This window comes from Harpegnathos saltator, unplaced genomic scaffold, assembly GCF_003227715.2.
Source record: "Harpegnathos saltator strain DR-91 unplaced genomic scaffold, Hsal_v8.6 scaffold403, whole genome shotgun sequence".
NCBI lineage: Eukaryota > Metazoa > Arthropoda > Insecta > Hymenoptera > Formicidae > Harpegnathos > Harpegnathos saltator.
The window spans coordinates 1087501-1115465 of record NW_020230210.1 but is presented as its reverse complement, the minus strand read 5'-3'; the positions used below and the strand labels follow the sequence as shown (position 1 = coordinate 1115465).

General features: G+C 44.4%; 3 protein-coding genes across 9 annotated transcripts in view; 1 reads left to right on the top strand and 2 right to left on the bottom strand.

The window, feature by feature from the left end:
* Positions 1-2216: 2216 nt before the first annotated feature.
* Positions 2217-6746, bottom strand: LOC105189286 (transcription factor Sp5). The gene is made up of 3 exons (XM_011151283.2): positions 6467-6746; positions 5414-5614; positions 2217-4947 (listed from the first exon to the last, which is right to left on the bottom strand). Exons 1-3 carry the CDS (start codon positions 6518-6520, stop codon positions 4012-4014), a joined length of 1191 nt encoding a protein of 396 aa, XP_011149585.1. The 5' UTR covers positions 6521-6746; the 3' UTR covers positions 2217-4011.
* Positions 6747-15980: 9234 nt separating this feature from the next.
* LOC105189287 (endoribonuclease LACTB2) lies at positions 15981-18284 on the top strand. Its single transcript, XM_011151284.3, has 3 exons — positions 15981-16494; positions 17068-17707; positions 17781-18284. Exons 1-3 carry the CDS (start codon positions 16367-16369, stop codon positions 17907-17909), a joined length of 897 nt encoding a protein of 298 aa, XP_011149586.1. The 5' UTR covers positions 15981-16366; the 3' UTR covers positions 17910-18284.
* A 2932-nt stretch (positions 18285-21216) lies between these two features.
* Positions 21217-27965, bottom strand: part of NFAT (nuclear factor of activated T cells 3) — a 34814-nt gene continuing 28065 nt past the window's right edge. For 5 of the 7 annotated variants that reach the window (XM_011151294.3, XM_025301189.1, XM_011151290.3 and 2 more), the window contains exons 4-10: positions 26211-26729; positions 25612-26070; positions 24663-25247; positions 23942-24322; positions 23449-23801; positions 22945-23334; positions 21217-22736 (exon numbers count right to left, since the gene is read on the bottom strand). In XM_011151294.3, coding sequence (XP_011149596.1) covers positions 22140-22736; positions 22945-23334; positions 23449-23801; positions 23942-24322; positions 24663-25247; positions 25612-26070; positions 26211-26729 — 3284 coding nt within the window. In that variant the 3' untranslated portion in view covers positions 21217-22139. The remainder of the gene's footprint in view (positions 22737-22944; positions 23335-23448; positions 23802-23941; positions 24323-24662; positions 25248-25611; positions 26071-26210; positions 26730-27965) is intronic. The other 2 variants (XM_011151295.3, XM_011151291.3) reach the window with 2 other exon arrangements.

Here is a 27965-nt window from a genome sequence, read left to right as displayed (position 1 = left end):
GTAGACCGAATTTGCGAATTCGACGCATTCCTCGAGAGGTGTCAAGTCAATCTCAGATGTGAAAAAATAATAAGTTTACAGAGTAAAGCGGAATAAAATAAAGATGGAGACAAGAATTAAGAACACTCAGAAACAAGTCAAATTATCGTCAAACAGCGAAGCAAAGTGTTGACAGAAAAGATGCTAGATCCGGCGAGAGAAGAAAGACTAAAGTATATATACACAATAATTCATCGAAAGAAACGCAAAGAAGGTTAGAACCGAGACAAAGACAAATACAATTATTAAATACAAGGAAGTCTCTCCAATATACTAGCATAATTCTCATTTAAATTATCACTGCACAGATTTAAACTGTTTTCTTTTGGCGTTTAATATAAATAATTTCTAAAATCTCTATTTCTTTTTTTAATAATGGATAATTCATGATCCAAAATCTTAACATCTTCCCAATCAAAGTCACGATTAAACTCTCCCAATGTCCGACCACTTTGAAAAAAAATATTTACTATTTATTTTAACAATAATGAGTGAAAGTAATAATTATTATAAAAAAAACTCCAATATTTCACGATTAGTTGGAAAAAAATATACTCAATTTGATACTCTTGTATTAGAATAAAAATTAATTATACAAGTATGCACCTACAGTTTGACAAAATAATGGTTAATCGTTAATAAATTCATTACGAGATAGCATCTATATTTATATTATTTCCCGTTAGCACGTACTAATTTTCTAATTGCGGTCAGACACTGGGACAAATATATCTGAACACTGGGCCATAATCTATTTCAATTGTCCGGTCACTGATACATTAATGCACTTCTAATTACTTGTGTAAATTACTCGTATTTCATTAATAATAGATATAGTATATATTGGTTTAAATCATTTTTCTCTACTTAAGGGAATCTTAAGTTTTTTAATAAATACAAATATTTATATCAAAACTATTCTTAATATTATATATTGTATTCTTTGTGACGACCTCAATACGCTCCAAAGTTCGCTCCGGTTACTGAGACATTTGCCTTGTTTGGCGCAGAATAAAAAATTATGCATGTTTCAGCACGATCTTCAATAACAAGAAAACCAATTACTCCACGTTGTGTCGACGTATAAAATTCCCTTTCCAATGCGGAATCTTATCAGTTCTCGACCGAGAGGTGCCTTTTTCGACTCGGTCAGCTCGTATTTTTAGAAATGTACAAGTGTTTGAGACTGTCACTCTCGCGCGATAGCACGAGACGGTGAGCGTCGCTCGTCTCGTCGCTAATAATATTTTCACCTGCGGCTCGCCGCCAGACGAATCTTATCGATGTCGGCGACCTCGCGAATACGAAGCCCGGCCGGCGAGTATAAACGTCTAATGGCATAACAATCTTGCTTAATTGTAGCAACGCTCCGCGTTCCGTTTCTTTCGTTTTCTTCCTTTCGACAACTTCGTGCGCGCGATCTCCGCCGCGATAATCAGTCCCAACGTTGCAACATTCCTCTTCCGGGACGTCTCTAATATTTTTCTTCGATTCGCCGCGCACTTTCGCCCGTGATGCGACTTTGACTTCACGTGCCGTTTTCAATCATATCTTATCGCAGACGTCTGGTATTCGCGCAAAGCCGCGCGTACGAGAGCGCGATGGGACGCTTTGCTCAAACACGATGTCATCACCGACGAATGCGACTCATCGTTGCAACTCGACTTATCGACTCGTATCACGCGTGCTTCGAGGCTGATGGCCACGTGCGCGCTCATCGGGACGCTCTTGAGCAAGCAGGCACGTTCATTTCCTTTTTCGTTATCGCGCTGAGACCATCCCATGCCGCGACCTTCCTCACAGAATTTTAACCGTGTCCCCTCGGCTACGCAAAGTCCGCGCTTCGTCCGTCCGGAAAGAAGAAGGTTCCGGTCTGGAGGGCACGCGAGGTTTCCTGGAAATCTCGCATCCCGCAGGCGAGACGATTTTTCAAGAGATTTATACGCGCATAAACGTCAGCGACAGAAGAAAACTTACAGAGAGCGGAAATCATTCTTGTTGGTTCGAGCGATAAAAAGCGCAAAGCGCAGTTCCTCCGATAGTATAAACGTCTAAAGTGCGCCTTAAAGAGCGTCTGAAAGACGTGTGAGGTGAAATATAGGCCGAGTAATGGGATTACGGACACGAGTTACGACAAGTCGCGGAGGACAGGGAAAGAGAATGACATTCCGTGGCGATTTACGAAAGTATACAATTTATTAGACTGTAGAAAAACTCTTTACACAGTTTAACGATACATATATACAGTAAAGTCTTATTGCCGCCGAGCGAAGTTTCCTCGCCCGGCCGTGATATCTACGCGTATCCACGATCTTGTGTGGACGGACCTGGACTTCTTTCTTGCTGATCGCAACGATCACGAGATAGATTATTAAATAAACTCTGGAATAAGAAAACAACACGCCTCGCGAGTCTCCGGAGAGAACGCGAGCGACTCGAAAGAAGAAAGAAACAACAAAATCGTCGGCCGAGGAAACCACTCAGTCAGAACCACAACGTTGATTCAAGGTTGACTCGACGTCGATGAGGATTGAATGAACGTTGATTCAACGTTGGTTCATCGATCATTTCAACGTCGAATCGACGTTGCGATCCTAACTGAGCACGTTCCCCGCGATCTCGCCGTCTCTGCAGGTCCGTCTCCGCGCGTTCTCTATGCTCAACACAACATGTGTAATGTATGTATAACTAATCGTCGGCTATCAATAATCTTAGAAGCCGCATATGTGTATGACCGCTATGTACATAAATCATAACACGTCTCTCGTTTCCTCATAAATAAATATTTTTCCTCTCCTCTTTCTCTCTCTCTCTCTCTCTCGGTCAACGCGCTGAAACTCGCCGACCGCATTCCCAGTTAGAACCATAACGTTGATTTGACGTCGATTAGACGTTGAAGCGGTCGATGAAACGTTCAATCAACGTTAATTCAACTCTCATCGACGTCGAATCGATCGAACGTTGTGCCTCTGACTGGCTTTTGAGGAGACCTCTACTCGCCGAGAGCAGCTGCCTTCATCGAGGGTGACTCTGGCGACGCGAAAGTCCGAGAACGCGAAGGACACCCAACGAAAAGGTTTGTGCGCCTTCGCGCCGTCTGCAGGGACGAGCGATCGACGATAGTGCCCGTGTCGAAGTTCGTAGCCGTCTTCTCTCACAACCGATGTTTAGCGTTGAATCGCGCGCTTGAGCTGCGACTTGAGCTCGAGCTTGTTACCAATATGGACAATGCTCTGCGTCCGTCGTGGTCGCTCTTCAGGTCGAGAAGCATATGGCAACATTAAACGCTAAATATACGCTGCGAACACGAGCAGGACTTTCCGCGAGGGACTCTCGAGTCGTGATACTCTCGACTGAACTGTGCACTAGCCTTCACGCGTCACGGATCACAGACACACTTAGGTACTCGGTTCGCAGACGACGGTGACGAGTCCTCCTACGCAATGACTTATCGCCGTCTCGTGCTTTTTGTGTTGCTTTGTCTCCTTAAGTACGCCTCTCTCTCTCTCTCTCTCTCTCTCTTCCTGCCTGTTCGGCCTGTTTTCGCTCTTGCTTAGCTCCTGCATATTTACTTAGGTCTTGGACCTTCCCACAGTGTCTACTGACGTCCCACAGACGTCGGCTGATTTACAATCTTCTCCAGCTCTCCTTCAAATCCCGGTGACCTTCGTTCATCACCTTCCCAACCGACCAGATTGCGTGGGTCGGTTAATCGACCGCTGCCACGTTTGTGCTTCCAGCAGTGGCTCACCGATGCGAAAGCGACTCCCCGTGTTCGACATCTTCGACAGTCGTCCGGAATCAGCCCGATTGATCCTATGCATTGTTAACTTAGCAACTCGAGTATCAAAATATGGAGTCTTTCATCTCCACCTCCGCACGCCGGGAGTAACCCAGGAGCCAGGATCAGGACCATGCGGGGACCACGAAATGCAGCTTTCAGGCGACCCTGGTGGTCGCGCTTCGAGTCGTTCAAGCCGCCAATTGAGGTGGCAACAGCTGTGGGACCGGCCGCGCCGTCAATCGCGGCGCCAACACCGGCAACAGGCTCACTCTCAAGGGCGTGGGGGCCACTTGCGAGGTGGAGAGCTGGCTACCGGCGGAAGCAGACGACGACGACGCCGCCGCCGCCGAGGACGACTTGTCCCTGGCGTGGCGCTTCACGTGCTTCGCCAGATGGTCGCTCCTCATGAAGCGCCTCTGGCAGACGACGCAGGCGAACTTCTTCTCGCCAGTGTGCGTACGCTTGTGCCGTGAAAGCTCGTCGCTGCGGGAGAAGCGACGATTGCACTGGTCGAAGGGGCACGGGAACGGCCGCTCGCCGGTGTGGGTGCGCGTGTGCGCCTTCAGGTGCGACGACTTGAAGTAGTTCTTGCCGCAGCCCGGGTGCTCGCACTCGTACACACGCCGACGCGTCTCCGTGGCGCCTGTGCTCATCAAACTGGCCGCCGCCGCGGCGCTCGCCGGTGCGGCGTTCGCCACCAGCAGAAGAGGTGCCCGAGGAAGGACCAAGGGGGATCCCAGGAGACTAGCCACTACGATGGGTGCTGGTTTCGGTGCCAGAGGTTGCAATCTCGGTAATTGTTGCGGCTGCGAGAGCTGCGGACAGCTCTCACGGTCGGTGTTCTTGCTGTTGACGATGATCTCCTCTTTACGCAGGCTCATCTTGAACTTGAGGCTGCGCAACACGTTCTCCACCGGCGCCAAAGCGCTCACTCGCGCGCTCGCTCGCGGACTACTGGCTCTCTGGCGAGCGACGGGCTGCTGGTCACGTGGTGCTGCGCAGCCTTCGATCGCGGGAGTCCCCGTTAAATTGGCGGGACTGCAAGTGCCGTCCCGATTGGCGCGCATTATCACCGAGACCCGGGCCGGCTCTGGACTCGGCGGTGGAGTGCCGTCTAGCAGCAGCTAAAAAGAGAACAAGGGGGAGCTTGAACATTTCGTCCGATGGAGCAGTAAAAGCATTGCGACATGTTCGATGTCGAGCGCAGTCGAGCAGAGAGAGTTGTTGATTGGAAAAACGGACCGAAGGGGCTACTTTCCGGAGAAAGTTCGTCGGTTCGCGGGCACATCGCGAGCCATCTACCCGGCGAAAGGCGCGGACGCGCACACCGAGTCCGTTTTTATCAGAAAGTTATATCATCGCGAGATACGCTCACTCGAAGGATAAGAAAGCGTAGAGAGCGCGAAATGGCGCGCGCGCGCACTCGAACGGAGTCGTATCGCAACCGCTCGCGACGTTCCAGTCGATTAGGTCGAAAGGAGAAATCGAAGGGGGACGGCCGAGGGAGAAAGAGAGAGAGACAGAGAGAGAGAGAAGCGGGGAGTGTTTGCAAGCAAAGTTCGTCCGTCGATAAGGCCATCCGCTGTTTACCTTCGCCAGCTCGCACTGCTCGACGCATTGCCGTTTTCGAGGTGGTTCGTCCTCCTCGGTGTCGGAGGGTTGAGGGGTGGGCGGCAAGGCGGGATGAGAGCTCGCGTCCTCCTCGTCCTTCCGCCTGGTCTTCTCCGATTGGACCGGAAGTTTCTCTCCCAATAGAGCCGCCACACTAAACGATAACTGCAGCGGTTCCATCTGCGGAACAAAGAAAGGTGTGAGCGCATCCTTTTGCGAAAGGAAGCGAATCTTTCGGCGCAAGACGTGTTGAAAAAAATGAAAAATTAATGCAGTCGTGTTGTCGGTATTGTTAAGTAATAAAATAATAGCCGAGAGATGCGCGACTTCAAGGCAGACGCAGCTAAGACGTAAAATACGCGCGTATCCTTTTTATTTAATTTTGTGACACATCTCGATCTCGGAGGAAATCTAATGATGTATTGCGAGTAGACGAGTAGCGTTGTTTCTGATATCTGATGTTGTTGAACATTCTTTCTTTACCTTTTATTTGTTTATTTAATGCCAGATTTTCTTTCATATTTTTCCCGGGAGAATTCGAGACAAGAATGCAAATAGTAGCTTCTACAATCATTGAAATATGAGCTCACGTTCCAGTTGATTCAAAAATAGAATCTCTCTCTGCACGCTTCCAAAAAATTTTATCTGGGATATTAGTTACTAAAATAGATTAATGATAACCGCCACGATATCAGATCACTATTAATCGTTTTTCAATTGTCAGGTAAATTGAGTCGTTCACGCACAGAAAGCACGCACTAAAAACTCAGAAAGCACACAATGCTTGCAACGAATAATCGTATAAAAAATGAAATTCAACTTCTCAAACACCGTATGAGATGAAGCGCGCTATTTTTTACCACGGCACAAGTCACCACGGTGAACCACGATAGAGACAAACAACATCCACGAACAACGGAAAATACGCTCATTCATCCGGCATGCCGCGGAGGATGCGGGAGATGTTCGAGTTTCGCGGGCGACACGGTGCGCAATGTTTTGTGGCGGTACATTTAACTCGCTGCCACTTACGTGCTTCAGCTGGGGCGAGGCCGGCGGCGAAAGAGGTGCCTGGTTCGCGTCCATATTCGCGCAGGACCAACGACACGATTCGGCCGGGCAATGAGAGAGAAGGAAAAAACAAAGAAATCGCCCGGAGCCGACGAGGAAGGGAAGAAATAAAAGAAACCAGAAGATAAGTCAACAACGAGAGTACACACGCCGAGACGAGCCTACGTGCGCAAGCAACAGAGAAGAGCGATAGCAACACGCACGCTACGGTCGGGCGTCTCGCGACGCAATGAAGCTTTCTCGGGTCGCCGCTGCCTTGGGACGCGTCGAGCCGCGCCGCTGCTGTGTGTCTGTGTGCGTGTGTGTGATCACACGCCGCGCTCGCGCGACCAATCGCGGCGAGGGGCTCGCCGGCGGCCGGCCAATCCGCGCCGGCTGATCAGCCCGGCGCCGCGTGATCGCGAGCGTGCTGTTCACGTGCTCCCGGTCTGACTCGGACCGTGATCGTGACGTCAGCGCGCGTGGCGAACGCGGTCGATACGTCATGGCGTCACAGTGTGTCTCAGCGAGCGTCATGCAACTTCCACGCCTCCCGCTTCGCCGCGAATGCCTTGTCGCATCGCGCGCTCTTTCTCTTTCTCTCTTTCTCTCTCTCTCTCTCTCTCTCTCTCTCTCTCTCTCTCTCTCTCTCTCGCCCGTGCACGTTGTTACGACGGTATCGGCCTCCCTCCGTCTCCTTCTTTCCCCTCATGCGTGCTCATTCGCAGCCGTCACGGCCTCGTCTACTTCGCCCCGTGCGTGGTGACTCTCCTCGTCCTCCTCCTCCGAAGCGATATACACTCGGCTTCTCGCTCGCGCTCTCTCGCGCTCGGTTCCTTCCTTCATCTCCGCGTCGCGCACGCTGCCGTTTATTTTATGCAGACGCAATGACCCATGTTCTAAGCTACGTTGTTTTCGCGAATGTTGCGTTATTCCTCGGCACGGATTATTTGTGCTTCTTTTTTTTTCCCCCCCTCGTTCTTGCGTGCGTCCGCGATAAAAATCATGCAATGATTTATTTTTACGTTTCCGATATCGATGTCGCGTTTCGTAGCGTGCGAGAGAGCGACTCTCGCACTGCGGGTCTATTCTATTAATACTTTGTAGGGAATTGTCATCACAACATTGCATGCGATTAAGCCGTCGCCGCGCGTGCTCGGCGATTATAATTTCAAGGTGTTTTAACGAGTTTTCTCTCTCTCTCTCTCTCTCTCTCTCTCTCTCTCTTCCCCCTTCCCTGTTTTGTTTTGGCTCTGCTCTCCGCGAGTGATTCTTATGCCGTGACACACCCGCATCCGGTACGCGCGTGTCGTTCGGCATCCGAACGAGCCCGCGCGAGCCCCCGAACGGACAGTTGCTGCAGAAACACTTGACACGTCGAAGATTTGCGGCGCGACTACAAAATGACGCATCGCCAAGGTGGTCATTTGGAGACTTGTACACCTGGAAGAGAAAAAAGACTGGAAAGGAAGAGAAAAACTGAAGGAAAAAGAAAAAAACACCGGATCGTACGTCGGAGGTGAAGTCCGTCATCGCTTCGTACGTCAATGAATCAGGATGCGAGTATCGTACACCTTGCATTTCGACGTTTCTGCTGATCAATTTGTTTACGAAGTAAGGGAGAAAAAGAAGCGGTGGCAAGAATTCGAGATAACAAAAAGCTAGCAGCAGTGAGGCAGCGAGACTCGCGCGTGTGACAACCTGATAATAAATCGCTTTACCGCGCGATATTATCTTCGTCATTCTCTCCATCTTCGCGAATGATAACGATACGACGCCCGTTGATTATTACACCGGGGTGTGTTTTTTGACAAAACCGGTATACACGATCGATCGGTTTCCCGCGGACGAAGGAAAGCTTCGCGATTTCCTCACGAAAGATCTCCTTGAGACAGTAAATCGTTTATATGAATTAATGAACGAGACCGACAAAGCTATCAATTATCACAACGGCAAATGACAGGTTTCTGGGAAACATAAATAATGCAAGAGGAAAATGATCACTCATGTTTCCTAGTTTCATCAACGTCATTTAGAAACAAAAAACGCCTTCCTCACGAATTTTTGTAATTCCCCGAAGAAATTACAAACCGCTCATTTTTTTTTTATCGCCTTGGTATTGCTAATAAACTTGAAGAGTTCATAAACTCATGTTCGATCCTATCGAACGTCAATTAAGTTTTAACCTGAGTTTAAACTCTACTCAGGCAGATAAACACTCAAACCTGGGTTGAGGTTGAAAAACGATGCTGGTAAAAACAGGCATTAGAGAAATTAACGAGCTGCACGCAGGCTCGAGACGAGTGCCACTCGGGCCTCTTCATTCGTCGCGCTTTAATTTGATGAGACAATTAAGCGACGTTCGGCAGAGGTCCGAGGTCCAATCCGCAAGAGAAGAAGCGCGTTCGGCTCCCCGAGATCGAGACTGCGTTAAATATATCAACCGCCCACCTCTCTCGCGGGCTGCTGAATCCGAGTCCACCTCGGGCTATGGCGACTGCTCGATCAGTTTCTCGGGGAAAACCCCGATTGGACGCACATTTTCAGAGCTGATCGCGATCTCGATGGCGATCGCGTTCTCGAACACGAGGTAGATTAGATCGAGTTAGTTTGCGAACGGACAAACCGTCCGCCCGCGGAGATTCCCCGCAATGTCGCGAATGAACGCGCTGAAGTTTCGCGCGAAGCGGAGGGTACGTAGAAAAATTAAAGTTGAAGAGTAAGCAGATCGATCAATATCACGTTCGACCATCTCAACACGACGATAGCTTTGCGTTCTCCAATGATCCTCGAGCGTGACTGGCCGATTCGCTTGCGTTTCTCGCTACTCGCATTCTTTCTTTCAATTTTTACGGCAATTTTTACGCGTCGCTCGAAGCTGTCGCTGTGTTGAGAAACTCCCAACTGCGATTCGACGATTTGTTTGTCGCTCGGCTCGTCGCATTACACTTTCCCGGCCGCCGCGGCCAGAGGTCGCGCGCCCTAAGATCCGCGTCCTTCCCAGGACGAGGAGGGAACTTTCCTCTCTCTCTCTCTGTCGCAGTTACTTCACAACATTGTCCGCCTCGCCTCGCAAGCAGGCAAAACGCGCGCGCGCGAATCAGCCGGCGGGCTCGTGATCGGCGATCGCGAACGCGGCCTCGTCTCCGCCTTGCGCTCTCGCTATCTCGCGAGTTAACGCCGACGCGCAAAAGTGTCGTTGATCTTCTTTTAGCTGCGTTCCGAAATGCGCGAAAACTAAGTACTAACGGTACCGTTCTCGCGTTTCAATATGGTTTTTTTTTCAGAAAGGTAAATGTTCCAGTAACCGGACGTTTAAGCGTAGGTCGTCACAAAAAATATAATATATAATATTAAGAATAGTTTTGATGTCAATATTCGCATTTATTCGAAACCTTAAGATTCCCTTAAGTAGAGAAAAATCATTTAAATCAATATGTATATATATATATATATATATGTATATCTAATATTAATGAAATATTTACACAAGTAATGAAGCGCTTTAATGTACCAGTTGTACCGGACAGTTGAAATAAGTTATGGATATAATTTGTCGCGCCAATGTGCGGATATAATTTGTCTCAGTGTCTGACCGTAATTAGAAAATTAGTATGTGCTGAACGGGAAATAATATAAATATAGATACTATCTTTTAATGAATTTATTGACGATGGACCATTATTTTGCCAAACCATAGGTGCATACTTGTATAATTAATTTTTATTTTAATACAAAAGTATCAAATTGGATATATTTTCTTCCAACTAATCGTCAAAAATATTTGAGTATTTTTTACAATAATTATTACTTTCATTCATTATTGTTAAAATAAATAGTAAATATTTGTTCAAAGTGGTCGAATACTGGGACGTGTCCGGGACGTGCCATTGGGCATGTTTACCTCTGCAAGATAGTAAAAAGATTTACTGCCTTTTTCAAGAAAATAGCTTTTAGGGAATTACCCGGCAAAGGGCCGCTTTTACCAAGCCCCGCATTAAACTAATTGATTTGATAACCTCGCAGAATTCCAATTGGAACCGCTTGAAGAAGAAAGAGAAAGTGAGGATTGAATCAGCAACTGCAGTTGGAATCTTGTAAGGTTACTAAATCGGTCAGTTGAACCGGAATTTGGTAAAAATGGTCCCAATTCCACGCATTATCCCGAGGTAGTGCAAGTCCACTAATGCATATAGCGCTTAAACTTGTATAAGAAATGAAAAAGTGTCATTAACAAGATAATTAACACGATAATTGACGGAGGGGAAAATAAAAACTTATGAACTGCGTGAAATATCTTTTTTGTCGTCTAATGGCGAACCTTGAAAATAATCTTCAATAAAATATGCGATACTTTTATGCACCAAGTAAAGTTCAGTTAGCCGTTATTCTAAATATACTTTCAATCTTTACATTCAGATAAGTTATTACCCTGCTAATCACTGCACGATACCGTAAATGCCCGTTCCGTTTCCCGCGCTGCTGACCACTCACTGGCGATTTTGAAACGACTAATACGCTGGTTGCAGCGGCAGTACTGTCAGCATTATTTCGGAACGCAGCCTTTTCAAGGCGGTTATCAGCTGACGAGAGCGAGTCTCGCGCTCGTGCGCCAATTCCGGACGTGAAAAGAAACGATTTCCTTCGGGTTCAGCTCTCGCCGCCCACGACCGACGCGGAAAAGGAACGACGGGCGCGTTATCATCGTGACCGCTGATAGACATGGGCTTTCGCTTTCGCGCTATTCTTCGCGCGCCTGGGCGATCGAACTCGATCGAGATCATACCGGTTTCGATTCCCGTGCGAAGATGGAGACGGCGACGGGATAAGTTGGCGACGCGCGTCGTCGTCTCTCAGCCTCGCCGTCCGCGGAGAGACGAAGAAATGCATAAACTTCCCAAACAGAGCATAAACCCAGTCAGAAGCATAACGTTGATTTGACGTTGAAATGAAACGTCGACGTTTCATGAAATAGTCGATGTCGTTAATTCAACTCTCATCGACGTCGAATCAACATTGTGGTTCTGACTGGAAGGGAAACCTCTTGAAAACCTCTTGAAAACGCCTGTGGGCCACATATGGTTGTATTTGGGTTTGGTCAGATTTGAAGTCTTAGACGTAGTTAGTAGACGCGAGTCTTCCAGTTGAATCGCCGTTTCAAATGTTTCTTCTTGCAGATATAGCGTAACGTACGTTGTAAGATTGTCCGAGAGATCTAACTTTGATTAAGATTTAACTCAGATCTGACTTCAAGGTGTCCGTCGTAGCAATCGTCACTTGAAACTTGTCTCCAGTGAAATACTTGAATTTAGACGTCAGTTTTCCAGTTTAATCGCGATTACATAAAATATGATTTCCTTGAGGAATCTAGCTGAATTAAAATCTGAGTATCTCAAGTGAAATAAATTTCATATGATAGTTATTAATAGTTTCGTTGTTTTTCGACGTCTCTAAGGCGGCGTCGAGACGTCGAAACGCCATCTGAGCGAGTTCCTCACGCAGCAATTAGCTGGAATTGCGTAGAGTCTCTTTGAATAAGCTGCACGTGCCGTTTTTGTTGACAGGCGGTGTCGCGACGGTACATAATTCATGAAACGTGAATTACACTTTAGGCGCGAGAGCGCTTATTTACGACCTGCGCTCGATCGTGCGCTGTAAGCTGCTATTATTCAGGGTTGGGAACTCGTCACTTGTAACGAAGTTACAATCACTGTTACTGTTTTTTCTTTTTGGTAACTATAACTTCGTTCCTTTTTTTCCATCTATAGCTGTAACTTAACTTGATTATATTTGTTTGATAACTGGCAACTAATTTAATAGTTACTTCAATGGTTACTTTGTATATTTCAAACTTAAGTTTCTGGCAGCAGATATAATCAACAAACTGCTTTTACATAAAATTGAAGGAATTTCCACAATTAAGCAATTTAAGATAATAGCACAATTATTGTAAAAAAAAATATTAGGTGTACAAATGAATAATCCAAATTATTTTAAGCAGTTATGAAATCAATTTTAAATTGAATAGATTTTCCCGCTCTTTTGTGATTATGCAATGTTGACATATAGCTATTAAAAAGAACATATAGTTTGGCGAAAGGCCCAACATAACCCTCAAAAGTATTCAGTTCAGTACAGTCGAAAATGGCAACAGATAAGGTGCATATCCGACACTGCATAACTGCATTCTTTACGAATTCCAACAACGAAAAAATGCTGTAAGAGCGTGCGAATCGATTTGTTCCTTTCTCGACGAAGGTGTTGTATCGTACGATGTGTGCGCATTTTGGTTTAAGCAGTTTAAAAGCAGTAATTTCAGTCTAATCGACAAACAACGCCCTGGAGGCCCTCCGAAGTGCGATAATGATGATTTGGAACAATTGCTCGCTGAGAATTCGGCACAAACACAAACAGAGCTTGCAGAATAGTTGGGAGTAACGCAGCAAACGATTTCCAAACGCCTACGTGAGATGGGAAAGATCCAGAAAGAAGGAAAATGGGTTCCGCATGAACTCACTGAACCAACAAAAATCAACGAGTGGCAGCGTGTCTTTCTCTTCTCAATAAGCAGCGTCGAAAGTCTTTCTTGTGGAAAATCGTTACGGGTGATGAGAAATGGAAATACTCTATGACAATCCGAAACACAGAAAGTCATGGGTAAATCTCGGCGAATCATCAAAATCGGTCGCAAAACCCAATCGCTTCGGAAAGAAGAAGGTTCTTCTTTGCATTTGGTGGGATATCAAGGGTATGCTTTATTATAAGTTGTTGGAACCGGGTGAAACCCGGCAGTTACTGCGGATTGCTACCAACGTCAATTAATCTGCTTGAGTCAAGAATTGAAGAATTGGAAAACGCCCGTATACTGGCAAAGGAAAACGTCCAGTGAGATTGTTGCATGACAACGCCAGGCCACACATTGCTTCCAATACAAAAGACACCATAATGAGTCTTGGCTGGGACGTCTTGCAGCACAGCCGGCGTATTCACCAGATTTATCATTCCATCCGATTATCACTTGTTCCGGTCGATGCAACACGCCTTGTCCAATATGCACTTCCAATCAGTGGATGAGATCCGAAAATGGCTTGACGACTTTATCGTGTCCAAAGACGTAACATTTTTCCGAGATGGAATTCATCAGCTGCCTGAAAGATGGCTGGAAAGTTATACAAAGCAACGGCGAATACTTTGATTGAACAATTTAATTTACTTTCTTTTAAAATAAACCTTGAATGTAGCTGAAAAAATTGGATTATTCATTTGTATACCTAATAACTGGGAAGTAACGATTCGTTACTTTCTGAATAACTGTAACTGTAATATGTTATTTTTGAAAGTCAGTAATTTGTAACTGTAACTGGTCATTTTTTCGGTGAAAAAGAACTGTAACTCTGTAACCAGATATTTTTATAAAATAACTTTCCCGCTATGATCATAGCCGTCGAGGGAGGCGACCTGCGTGCGCGTCAGGCCACGGATTTTTAAGGTCACGCCGATAGTGCTAATCGATGGTCCACAGATAAGGTGTGTTACTAGGTCAGCGTGGCCAAACTCGTATGCAGCGCGCGATAAAAGTCGAAAAACGGACGAAACGACGCGAGGGGAGAAACCGAATGTTCCATCCGAAAAGGGAAGGACGTTCCTCGGTCGGTCCTCGGAGCGTTGTTTTTCTCGAATTAATTTTAGCTCGGTTGTTTTCATGCGTGATTTATTATATCGTTGCATAAGTCACTTAAGACGGATCCGTTCAACGCGTTCAATTCCCAGACAAAAACACTGCGAAGAAAAATAAACACCTTATCAAAGCTGTCGTCCGTCGAATGTCGAGATTTCGTACGAAGCTGATCAAGTTGTAACTCGTGAATGAAAGGTCGCGCACAAACGTCGATTATGCAATCCGACAAGTTCGAAGAGTTTCTTTTTTAATTCGCGCATCCGCAGTTGCATTCTTCGCGTTTTTCCCATACGTAAATTCCAGGCGCAAAACTCGATCGGAAGATAAAACTGCCGCTATTTTTTATTCAACACGGCATATCTTAACGAAAAACATTAACAGTATTGCGCCCGGTTAAGGGCCGGTTGTTCCAACTTTTTGGTGAGTTAACTGATAGTTGAATCATATGTTTATTTTTGTTTTTCCTTCAATTTCAACGAAGACGGACACATGATTTAAGTTAATTTACCAAGGAGTTGGAGCAACTTGCCTTAACATATGTAAAACTACAGACATCAAGCTGCGAAATGTCTTTTAGACCATCTTGGTATCATAATTTTTGCCAAGTTGCAGCCCGTTGAATTTTGCCAAATTTTCACGACCGAGTAAGAAATAAATGTCGCGCTCACCGTTGATTTATACTACTGGAAAATAACGTACGTACAACTGGTACCAGAGCTGCAGTACGATGATTCTACATTAAGAACGCTGGCGACTCGTAGAGGCGACTTTGGAACTACACTTCAGAAGTACCACTAATCCGCTGGACCCGCTGATGAGCTCCCTGGCGCCATCAGTGTAACGAAAAATTAAGCACAAGCTCGAATCTCGGTTAAATAACTCGCTACAAAATTGAGAAATAATCTTCGTTGAATCCAAAGTCCACCTCCAAGGCCTGTTCATATTCGATAAGCCTTTGAATTAGTGCAATAAGTGCAATAAGTAATAGTAAAGAAGAGAAGTAGAAGAATGAAACAAGTTTAAGTCTCTTCCAACTCTAACTTTTGCAACTAGTACAATTGCACTAGAAATTCTTCGAGGACGAATATACCTTAAAAATAAAAGCAGTGTGTGATACCATTTTTAATTCTAATAAATAATTAATTTAAGAACTAATGCGTTAACTTTGGTAGTGTTTATATTCTATATCAGTCAGTTCTACAGCAGAAGCTTCTCACCTGTTGTTTTTGAATGCCCAACATCTAAAAGAATAATACAGTATTATAGAAAGAAAAGAAAATGAACGGATATAGAAAACATGTATTTGTATTCGAAGTAAATGTTTGACATATTAAATTTCGCTATCAATTCATATGCAATTTCTCTTGATAACCGAAAATGCATGATAAAATCTATATTATTATATCTTGTAATAATATTTTCAATATAATTAATGGTACTATAACATTCTCTTCTTCTTCTAAAAATTGTATTATTGCATTGTTTACACATTGTCTGTCCGCTATGTTAAACGCCATTTTAACTGTTGCATCACGCGTTCTTTTTAGATACACATATGTGGTCTGTTCTTTTTAGCTGCACTACTGAACTGGTGCAATAAGTTAAAGTGAGAAAAAATATAGTTGTCTCATTGCATTGCGGACCTAGTGCAATAAGTTAGAATGAGACAACTATATTTTTTCTCACTTTAACTTATTGCACCAGTTCAGTAGTACAGCTAAAAAGAACAGACCAATATATTCTTGAACTTGTTTGCACTATCCTGAACTTTTTTGAACCAGTTCAGTTTTAGTGCAGAATGGTGCAGAGCTAGATTATCTAAAAAGAACAAACCTAAAAATAACGATTTTCCGAAGAAAACCGGAAAATCGTCTGAAAAGTGAAATTCCCAGCACTATTCTGCATTGCGCAATAGAGTTTAACTAAAAAAAAAAAAAACAGACATGATCAGCTTTAACATCGTTCTGTTCGTTCTGACGGTGTTTCGTGCAATCGTATCATCCTGTGATTGTCAGTCCAAATGTGTGAGATTTAAAGACCAAGTAAACTTCACCTGTCACGGTGTACAGTACAAAAAGGTTTCTCGTGTTTTATCCAATATATATAGTTATACGACAGGTGACGCAAGTCAAATTCCAAAGTGCGCGTGCTCGTTTGTGCTTGTTCTTTCACAACCTATCACAAGTGCGTAAAATCCTAAAGTCATGCCGCCTTTGACGAATTTGCCGCCGATAACGAGGCTGTCCAACAAGATCATTCGGATTCTAGGATGCAATCCTGGACCGATGACTCTGCAAGGCACCAATACTTACCTCATTGGTACTGGGCGCAGGTAATAAATATTAATTTTCCATCCTTTGGAAACTAACCTTCACAACGACCACAGTATGTATATCATAAATGAAATCAATAAAAGAGCTTGACTCAACGTTTACTCGATACCTTTTCATATGCAAAAGATGGCTTAAGATATTAAAACGCTCGTCTTACAACGTGGTAAGAACAATTGTCGAAACGGGGCATTTTTCGAGGTTAGAAAGCAAAGTCTTGTCTTGCTTGCACTTTTCGCACTTAGAACGAGACAGACGCATATTCGAATGTCGCAGGAAATAAGAGCGCAGAAGTCGGGTGCAAAAAGTTCAAATAACATGAACAAATCTCTCGTATTACCTGTCGGTCTATTGGTCTGTTCTTTTTAGCTGCACTGCGGAACTAGTGCAATAAGTTAGAATGAGACAACTATATTTTTTCTCTCTTTAACTAATTGCACCAGTTCAGTAGTGCAGCTAAAAAGAACAGACCATTACGTAACACCGCACGCATGCGTGTAGTAGAAACTGCGCGCAAAATTTAAAATACGTCGATCTTCCAGGTGACAGTGAGTAAAGAGCTTTTATTATTACAGACGTCTGCTGATCGACTCCGGGGAAGCGAAAACAGGCGAGCTCTACACGAAGCTGCTGAACAATGTATTGTGCGAAGAAAACGCGACCATCGCACACATGCTGATCACCCATTGGCACTCTGACCACATCGGCGGTGTGGAGTCCGTGCGTGGCTTGCTGAAGAAACTATTTCCTGAAGACGAGCAACCCATCGTGTGGAAATTGCCACGTGCATTACACGATAATGAGAAATCGGAAAACGAGATGTCTGTCCAGTGGCAGCCGCTCAAGGATGAACAGGTCGTAGAGATCGAAGGAGCGAAGCTTCAGGTGAAGTACACACCCGGGCACACGAGCGATCATGTCTGCCTGCTACTACAAGATGAGAACGCCCTGTTCAGCGGTGATTGCATCCTCGGTGAGGGCACAACTGTCTTCGAGGACTTGCACGAGTACATGCTGTCGTTGAAGAAGATCCTGAAAATGGAACCAAAGACGATTTATCCGGGTCACGGACCAGTCCTGGATGATCCTCTGCCGCATATACATTATTACATCCAGCACAGGCAGCAGAGGGAAGCAGAGATATTACATACGCTGGAGCAGCAAGAGGACAACCAGCTCTTGACGGATATAGATATCGTCAAGCGGATATACAAGGTATACCAGTCGATGTCGATATCTCGATACTTATGCGATTGATTGATTCGTCTTAAAATAAACGTTTGCTCAGGGTACTTCTGAGGATCTGTTGTTAGCCGCGTCGTATACCGTGAGGCACCACCTCAGTAAGCTGCAAAAAGAGGGGAAAGTATACCAGAACGAAGATAGTGGTTGGCATGTAGTTAAAGGTAAACTATGAATCTTCCTTAGGTCCTTTGAAGCGGAAGGAAATGTAACACTAGCTGAATTGTAAGCTATTAGGAACAAAAGTGAAGGTAACATTGGAGAGGGATGAGAAGTATTTGCAATAGGGGTAACCTTGGGGGCACGAGGTCCAATTAACACGTAGATCGCTGTGAAACATTTATTATTCAACTCACAGGGGGGTAAATACATCGTTACGAATTTCTGTCAAAGTTAGGCTGATAACTGTTATTATTGATGTGCGTACAGCGAGAACAGTACATGTTGACGACAATTCACGGAGTACATATCGCAAGAGTGGTACACAAATTATCTTTCATGTCTAGGCGGTTTCATTAGTCATCGCGTGCGACTACGAGGCACATCACAACTCTTTCAATATAAAATATATATATATGTAATGTATATGTATATATGTGTATATATATATATATATATTTCTAGCTACAAAGACACGTTGTTGCTGCGACAATAAATGTTTCATTATATTTTTCATTATAAAATCTCTTTCCCTCCGCCCTTCGTATCTCTTTTTCTCTCTCCCTCTCTCTTCCCTTTCCTCTCTCTTCCCCCCTCCCTCCCTCCCTCTCTCTCTCTCTCTCTCTCTCTCTCTCTCTCTCTCTCTCTCTCTCTCTCTCTCTCTCTCTCTCTCTCTCTCTCTCTCTCCTCCCTCTCTCTCTCTCTCCTCTCTCTCTCTCTCTCTCTCTCTCTCCCTCTCCTCTCCTCTCTCTCTCTCTCTCCTCTCTCTCTCTCTCTCTCTCTCTCTTCTCCTTCTATTAGCTAATATAATCTTGGCGAGTATTAGCACCCCTCATCTTGAACAAGCGGGGAGACCCCGAAGAAAATTCGATGTTGCGATATACGTACACCGGCTGCCGCTAAAGTGCGAGGTGTTCGAAGTGCTTATAAACTTAAGGAGGGATCGATGGTTGAATGAATTTTCTACAGTATCTAAGAAAATGCGAGGATACACAATTATATAATTATTATATAAATACGAGGAAGTGTTGTAGGAACCATCGAAGCTAAAAGTTTAAGTATCCAATCAATTGCAACACGAAGGATTAGGCCTTTAAGAGCTTAAAATTCTAAAATTGGCAGGATTTAAGCACTTGACAATCTCAGAAATTCTGAGAACCGAGAAATCTACGTGATTCATAAAGAGTCCACAGGTCAAAGATACACAACAAATTTTGCTAACTCTCTATAACAAGTAACAAGTTACAAGTTTTACGGCGCGCTTTAGTTGCACCCGGTATAGAGTAATTGTACGAACATACATCTTTAATAAGCTCACTTTGCCATTTAAATCACCCTTTACTCTCTTTGGATAAACGTAAAAAATATATATTTATTTATATATATATATATATATATATATATGTATGTATATATATGTATCTATATATACATATATATATATATATTTGTATTTATACTATTTTAACTATTCTGACATACAATTTAATCTCTCACTCTCTCCCTTTCACTCTGTCATTTTTATTACACTATAAACTAGTAAAAACATCAATGCAATCACATAATTCTATCATCATCAATATACTAAATAACAAAAGAGAAGTAAAACAAAGACTTCAATTATTAAACAATATATATATATACTCTATATATATGTATACGAAATATATATATTATATGCATACTTGAGACACGCGAAGACCACAGTAACGAGATGATCCATTCTTTCGTAATGAAATCAAGTCAATAATGATTACTATAGTGTACTCGATAATTCATATAATTACACACGCTTCCACACTCCATCCCATCAGTTTTCTTTCTTCCGTTCATTTGCAAAAGCAAGAAATATATAACAGATTCCAAGGCTCCAAGTAGTACGAAATAGGAAACTCGGGAGGATTCTTCTTGACTGCCATAACACCTGCCCTTTAAATCTTCCTTTATTGATATTAGATTATTAATTAATTAACCCCAGAACGTGAACCTACAACTTCGCAACAGCGACGAATGAGATAAAAAAAAATATACACATACATATATATGTATGGGTCAGTTTCTCGCGAAAACAATTTTTGCAACACTTTCAATTTCTAACAAACTCTTCTGTTCTTTTATCAAATTTTTTCTTCTCGAAAGAGAAAAAATAAAGAAAAGCAGTTCAATTTCAATACTCGTTTATGAAACTTAACGTTTGAGGGTTAATTAATTTAACTGGTTATTCGAGTAAAGGGCGAATCACATTTGCATGATATCACTCGCACATCTCTCTATAAATCCTGCAAATAAAAAAAAGGATTCAAGATAGTAACTGCGACACGGGAAGGCACCTACTTGCGCAGAGACATCGCTGAAGATAAATAATGAATCGTCAGAACAATCGACAATTCGTAGAAAAGGAAGAACAAGTACAAGAAAGAAGAGGTGAAAGAGCAGAACGTCTGAATTGTCGCGCTTTCTCGTGCGCCCGTCTTATACTTAAGCGTTAATGGTTTTCAATCCTTAACAAGCTGCTGCTGCGGACTCGTGATAGTTACTTTTTTCCTCCGTAGACCGCAAAACGATTCGGAAGTACCTCCGAAAACTTCGGATTGTATCTTTATAACATATTGAACCCAAAGCTTGCTAATACATTTTTCCCGGATTATAGAATTAACGAAAATTAATAAAAGATTAAAAAATGCAAAGATTTAATAAATTAAGTATTGAGGGAATCTATTAAGTGTGGTGATCAAGAGATCTAACAATTCAAGGATATGAGAAAAAAGAAAAAAAGAAACTAACCTGTCATTCAATTACAGGAGCTGAAACCATTAAGAGATCTTTCAACATAATCTAGAGATTTAATAAAAAAAATTCTAAGTCCAGAAGATCCATAGATCTTATAAATATAAATAAGTCTAGAAATTCATTTATATACACATACATGTTCATATACATATTTTTGGCGATATGTGCATTTTACCAAGTCCAAAGTTCACATGGTACTTCCGCCTCTCTTTCTATGAAAGTGACTTTGCATCACGTTATAAATGTGGCACAGAATCGTCAGTATCGAGTTGATAACATAATCTTGAAAGCCGAATGGTCGAGTTTTAACTCTGAACAGTAGAAAACCTAGAAATTGCAAAAATCCAAAAAAAAAAAGGAAAAGAAAAAGTCATGCACTCAAAAGACCTCCCAACTGTTCAATGTCCTTCAGTCTTCGTATCTCGCATTTAACCGAACGTAATCATACGATTACTAAACTTCAGAGGTTACAGTTAGTTCTAAAGCAGAGCTCGGCAAAGTTTACAACTTTCGGCCGATTTTCGGAAGCTACGCCTTCTATCTCCCCTTACCGCGCGGCGGATCCATCAACTGACGGTCGCGGCTCGCGACCTCAGGACAGTTCAGATCATAAGGCGCATCTATGTGGTGCCTACTAAAGATGCGTTCGGGGAGCGCGTCGATCAGCGCTAACGCATTATTCAATCCTTGTACATGTAATGAGCGATAAAGATAGAATAACGTGTTAACGTTGACAACGCGCTCCTTTAACGCACCTCAAAGGCTGAAAAATAAATGTATCGATACAACTTTATGTATAATATTTCGTACAAACATGTACAAATATACACTTGTATAAGTATATATATTTTTTTTTTCTTATATTTTTGTAATTAGAAGGTAACATTAGGTAACAATAGGTTTCCTTGTCACCCATGAGGTACTATTGCCGACGCGTTTTTTTTTTTAAACCACATAGATGCGCCTTATGATCTTAACGGTCCTGAGGTCGCGAGCCGCGACCGTCAGTTGATGGATCCGCCGCGCGGTAAGGGGAAATAGAAGGCGTAGCTTCCGAAAATCGGCCGAAAGTTGTAAACTTTGCCGAGCTCTGTTCTAAAGAAATACGTTGAAAACTAAGCAAAAATGGAATTAATGGTTTCATTCGATTCTCCTCGTTAAGACCGTTAAAACTATTAACCGTCGGTTAATAGTTACCTTAAAGCCTTAGAGCAGCTAACTTCGCTGGTCACTTTGACCATCATAACCATCGAATTGATCCCATATACTACATATCATTGGAATCGTCTCGGCAAGGAAAATCGAATGAAACCATTAATTCCCGATTCTATTGTTCGCTCAGTTTTCAACATACTCCTTTGAGGTACGAAGACAGGACCTTAGGCTTTCGCGTCGTTCGGGAAGAAATTCGCAGAAAAAAATCATCCCTCCGCCTCTCACGAGGAACATGGCAGTACTACATGAGGAATCCGCCTTGCGGGTCGAAGCAGCTGGGATTGATGTAACTCAGAAGGTCGTGTTCCGACATGGAGGTGAGTTCTTGAGGCAACATCCCGTCCTCTGGCTTCCTACTGGCCGCACTACTCGCGGCGGTATTAGGAATCGAAGCGTTCACAGCCTGGCGATTCGGTGTGACCGGGAGCGTGACCGGCGGCGACTTATTGGCGACCTGCTCAACGATATTGCTCTGCGCCGAGGGCGACTTCGGCAGAATACCCTCCATCGCGCTGTTCATCAGCTGGGCGCTTTGAGTCGCCACGCTGTTGAGAATCTTCTTCGTGGCGATGATCGCGTGAGCAGTGGTAGTGCTGATCGGTCGGTTATTGATAATATCTTGCGTGGCGTTGGTGATGACGTTGTTGATAGCTTGCTCCGCCGCGTTGGTCAGACGCTGCTGAGAAGGTTCTTGGGCTGCACCGCTGGCCAATGCAGAGCTTGCCTCAGCTACGAAGCCCGCTGGCTGATTCAGCATGGAACCGATGTCTTGTTGAACTGCCTGTTGCATCGCTTGAGCTGCCTGAGCTTGTTGGACAGCTTGCTGCACTGCTTGAACCTGGAACATTTTTATCTCAACGTTAGTTACTAAGAACATGTGGAATTCTAATAATCTGACAATCTAGTAACTAATTTTAAAATAATAACGAATAAATATAGATTGTAGATTTTTAATAAATAACTTGTATATAATGTATACGTTAGAAAATGTGGAAATTCAGAGATCGTTTCGATCAATCCTGGCAATTTGATTTCTAATTGCTAACCTGTTGCACAACTTCTTGCGTCGCTTGCTGGACCGCCTGCTGCACTACCTCCTGAGTCGCCTGCTGCACCGCTTGCTGCACAGCCGGCACCGCTTGAACCTGCTGCACAGCCTGCACTTGTTGTACCGCTTGCTGCACCACTTGAGCGTGCTGCACCACTTGCTGCACCACTTGTTGCTGGGCCTGTTGTACCGCTTGTACCGCCTGTTGCTGCGCTTGCGCGACGACTTGCTCGACCTGTTGCTGCGCCTGTGCTACCACTTGTTCCACCTGCTGCACTTGCTGTTGCATCACGACCACATCTTGCTGTGTGAGTGCCTGGATTTGCTGCTGCATATGTTCCGCCGTGACTGCCGGTATCGCATCGCCAGCAACCTGGAAAGGAACAGACTGAAAAGTATTTTATTTATATTATTCCAACTTCATCGCCGGCAAATATCCTAATTTCCTTTATTCTTCTTCCAGCGTCCGCGCCGGTGAGACTAATGAATAAACGACATTTACCGTAGAATTCGACGTAGCGGTTGCTGCGGTGACCTGGGCTTCCGGCAATGGCGGTAATAGCGCCGCATTAATGGTAGTTAGCAGGCTGTCTCCCGTTTGTTCCACTGTTGCCGCAGACGACGGCACCGACGTCGCACCCGCGGCTGCTCCCAATGGTTGCAACGCCTCCAGCAGCATCGTCTTTACCGGAATCGGTGGGCTAGTCCTAGTCTGCTGGCCGCCGCCGATAGCTTCGTGCTCTGACGTCACGTGACTCAATATTCCTGTAGGATTGGGGTTCACCGAGCGCAAGGGTGAAACCATTTGTTCTGTGGTAGAGTTTACCAGGGCGTCCAGTTTCACTGAAGTTTGCCCTGAGAATGGTAACAAGCGTATATTAATATTTTATAAATTTTATCGTCTTAAATAATACATAGAATATCACTATTTTAGACTATCTTACAATATACATTAAATATATAAAATAATATTATATTTTTATGCAATATCCTACCTGCAGTAGTTAAGATTCCCGGAGGAGCCGCCGGCTGTTGGCCGCTTCCTGAGATGATGGAAGCTCGTTGCTGCTGGATAGCAAACTCATTCTCGGGACTAGCAGGCTCGTCGCTCGCGGTCACCGACGATTCCATATGATTCAGGTACTTGTCCACTACGTGACTACTCGGTGCAGACAACGACTGCGTCGCGGGTGCGCCCGTGAAACTCGATAACGCACCAAAGTCCGGTTGATGATGATGATGCTTCATGCGAAGGTCCACCACACCGGCTCCCGGAAGAGCAGTTGCATTGGAACTGTTCTCTGTTGGCAAGACGTCGTTTGTTTCTTTGAGACGATGAGGACTAAGAACTTGAGCCTGAGCTGACTCGTGTATTCCTATAAATAATTAAATAAGCAATCGAAGGATGTTCACAGTCGAGGAAATTTGAAGGATGAATAAGGATGATGAAATCTTTATTTAAAGTCAGAGTCATTCCCATTGTCTTATAACTTATCGTTATGAATCTAGTTTGATTTAATTAATAAGTCAAATTAAGATTAAGATTCGATCAATTAAGAGATCCGATAGATTGGAATTGAATATAACTTTATAGAATATTAAATTACATTAAATATTGACTGACTATCTTGTCTGTCGACTTTTGTTTTATCGAATGCCGATCTATATTGTGCAAATAATTTATTATTATTAAAGAAAAAAGATTGCTGTACCCACCTGCAAACGGAGTCTGATGGTGTGTATTCACCATCGACAAAGGATGCTGATTACGCATTAGATCCACCACCCCGAGAAGACTCACAGCTTCTCGTGCGGGACTGTTGTTGGCCGCTGCAGCGACGGTTCTGATAATATCAGCTTGCGAAGGTGCGGCCTCTCTAGAGTTTTCGTTGACAAGCTGCTGGAGAGGAGAGGCAACCGACGTCGGTCCATTTGTGGCAGCCGTAGGCGTCGGTATGCTCTGCATGCTGTTTTCGCTCAACATGCTGTTCTCGCTATTTTCGTCCAACACCTCTGTCTTGAGGTTATCCGGCAAGATCAACTGCAGATTCGTCGAAGATCGTCGGTTCAATAGCGGGTTCGCCACGAGTGCCGGGGGTGGCATCATGACTTCGGGTGGTGAGTTTGGGTGGCAGTTGGAGGACTGTGAGGCCCACATCATCACAGGTGTCACCTGGGACGCCGCCGCTGCCGGCGGTGGGCTCGGGTCGTTCTTCAGAGTCTCCGAAGTGGCTTGCTGCGGCGGAGTCTGAAGGCTCGTCAGGAAACTCGCCGGCCCGGCAGCTGCTTGCGTTATCAGAGCTGAGGAAATGTGTTTACTGTTTTTCATTCCGAATACCATACAAACCAAGATATTTATTTAATAGTCATCCAGAGATGACGATGTAAAGGTATGAGTTTAAACGAGAATTAAAAAATCCAGAGAGATTGAGGATTGTAACGTCTTCGATACTATCAAGAAATTGAAACCCGAATATTGATTGGTGAGCTTATAATATATAGTTCAACAAGAACTGACCTGAGCATTTAGTGATCTAATTTAAACATACTGAGAGGTTCGATTATTTCAAATATCTACAATCTGATACATTCTTACTGAGCGTGATCGTTACATATATTATTACTATCGACGAAATTAGAGCAACGTTTCACGACGTAAACGTACTGTTCGATGCTACACCCGTAGCAAGCGGCACCGCGGCGGAGGAGGTCGTTAAGTTGGCGTCGCCGTTCGTGAGCGGGGGCGAGATGCATTCGACCTTGCCCATGGACGGCTCTGGGGGTGTGGAAGCGGCCGTGTAAAGGAAATTATGCGGTTCGCTGGTCTTGCCGGAGGACACCGCGTACAGTTTCACGCCAACCGTCTCCGTGGGTGCTAGATCCTGCCTGCGGTAAGCCGGCACTACGCACACCAAGTGTGTTTGCTGCAAAAATTCTTTGTCTGGCAGCACAGCGCATTGCCAGTGCGGCTCCAGACTACTCGACAGGTCATCGTTATCTAGCTGAAAGACCACTCTGGTGTCTTTGAGGAAGTTCTTGCCCAAAATGAAGAGCTCCAGCCCGCCTGTGCACGGGCAGGACGTCAGAGATTTCTTACAGATCTCCGGGATCCCCGGTGGTTGAGCTGCGTGCACATTAAAGTTTCACTCAGAGTAGTATATATTATTTAGCAATCCGCTGAGAGTAACTTACTATTTCGTCTTTACTCTCCCACTGTTTAATCTATTATTTCCCTAGATATAATCCTTCTCTCAATTGACTTACTGCAAACTATCGGCTGCGAGCAAATTTGCAGAGTCTCCGTGGTCCCGTCAGCATGCGTGATAGTCGTGCGGAAGATCATGCGACACCGCGTGGACTTCTTCTTGCTTCTACCCTGAAGCACTCCAGCTTCCTGGGGGAACCTGTGCTCCACGTCGACGTTGCGCTCCTTCAGAATACCCACGCAGTCGCAGGTCACCAGCATCTCCTTGGCCGGGTCCATTTCAACCTCGATCACGATCGTCCCGTCGATCTTGCGCTCTATACAGGGCGTCGAGTTCTTGCCGCTGACACGGCACGCCTGGTAGAACATATGGGGTGCCACTCGACCCAGATCGGTGCCGATGAACACCTGCAAGCTCGTCGGCTTGTCGTAGCCAATCAACCGGACGATCGGGAAGCCATTTCCGGCACGATCCTTCACCGCCCCCCGTGAGCCTTCGGTCTGATAGCGGGCACGGTGTTGTTGTTCAGGTTGGCAGATGATTTGCAATTGGATTTTGCCGTCGGCAGAAGTATTCGCTGGCGATCAGAAAGGAAAATAACGTGCACCACAGTGTTGGACCAATGTCCCACATTGCGGGGCTTATTTGGGCACTCAGGTTTGCAGAATAATTTACGGTAGGTGCAAGTCGAGTGATTATTTTGAGAGGGCTTTACATGTGTATATTTTTATTGTGTGCGTGTATGTATGTGCGCGGGCGCGCATTTAAATTGTTGATATTTTTCAGCGATAGAATGTTTACCGCTTGGATTATTGGAGAAAAGCCAAAAGAGGACAGATGCATCGCGTTTGGAGCTAATCCAATAGTAAACTAGGCACTTGATAAATTACTGAGAATTCGTGACTATTTAGAGATCTAGAAGAGAAAGGTTCGCGCGAAAGCTGCTGGCAACTAGAAACGTTAAAACTCAAAAGTTCCGTTCTAAAATGTTGACAAGCTGGGAGAAGATGCTTCAGAGAAGTTATTCAAAGGTTTAAATGCGAAAAGTGCAAATTTTTAAAAATTCCTGCCTCTTCCCCGTGGAAACACAATAAGATAAAACTGTCTGACGGATAAAGGTCTGACAAATTTATAAGCTCCTAAAACGAAAAACTTGAAGCTTAAAAAATCCAAGATTATAAAGCGAGCCGATCCATTTCGCCATCCGTATCGCGAGCGATCTGATCCATCATTGGACAATTCATCACGAATTCTCAGTATCAGCGGACACTTCACAATGCACTAGTTCCATCCGTCTCATCAGAAGCAATTTATCATGAGCAATTTTTATGATTCAACCGTTTATGATGAACCATGTTGTTTCTCACCACTCGCCGTTTATAAATACTCTGACCGCAGCCATGCTCGTTCGTCTGACCCACATTCGGTATCAAAAAAAGCGAATTTCGTTGTCCTGCATTAATGTTGTCATTTTTCTTATCGCATCAAGTGCGAGGGAGAGAGAGGAAGAAAACGTGCCGGCCCCCGAACTGGAGGAGATATCTTATCTGGCGTTAAAGACGACAGAATAAACAATTTCGCCGGAAACAAATCTACCGATGAATTTCTTGTTCTTGTTGCAAAATACCGAGACCGACACAGCACAGCTGTTGCGATCTCGCAGCACTGAAGAGTCGTCGTCTTCCATCGTCACTACCCTCACTTTCTGGCAAAAGACAAGCGCACTTCCTTGCTTCGCGAGAGGCCGATTTTACGCTTAATGAGATGCAACACAAAGTCTACGCGAGTCTTTTGTTACTGTCACCTCCTCGAT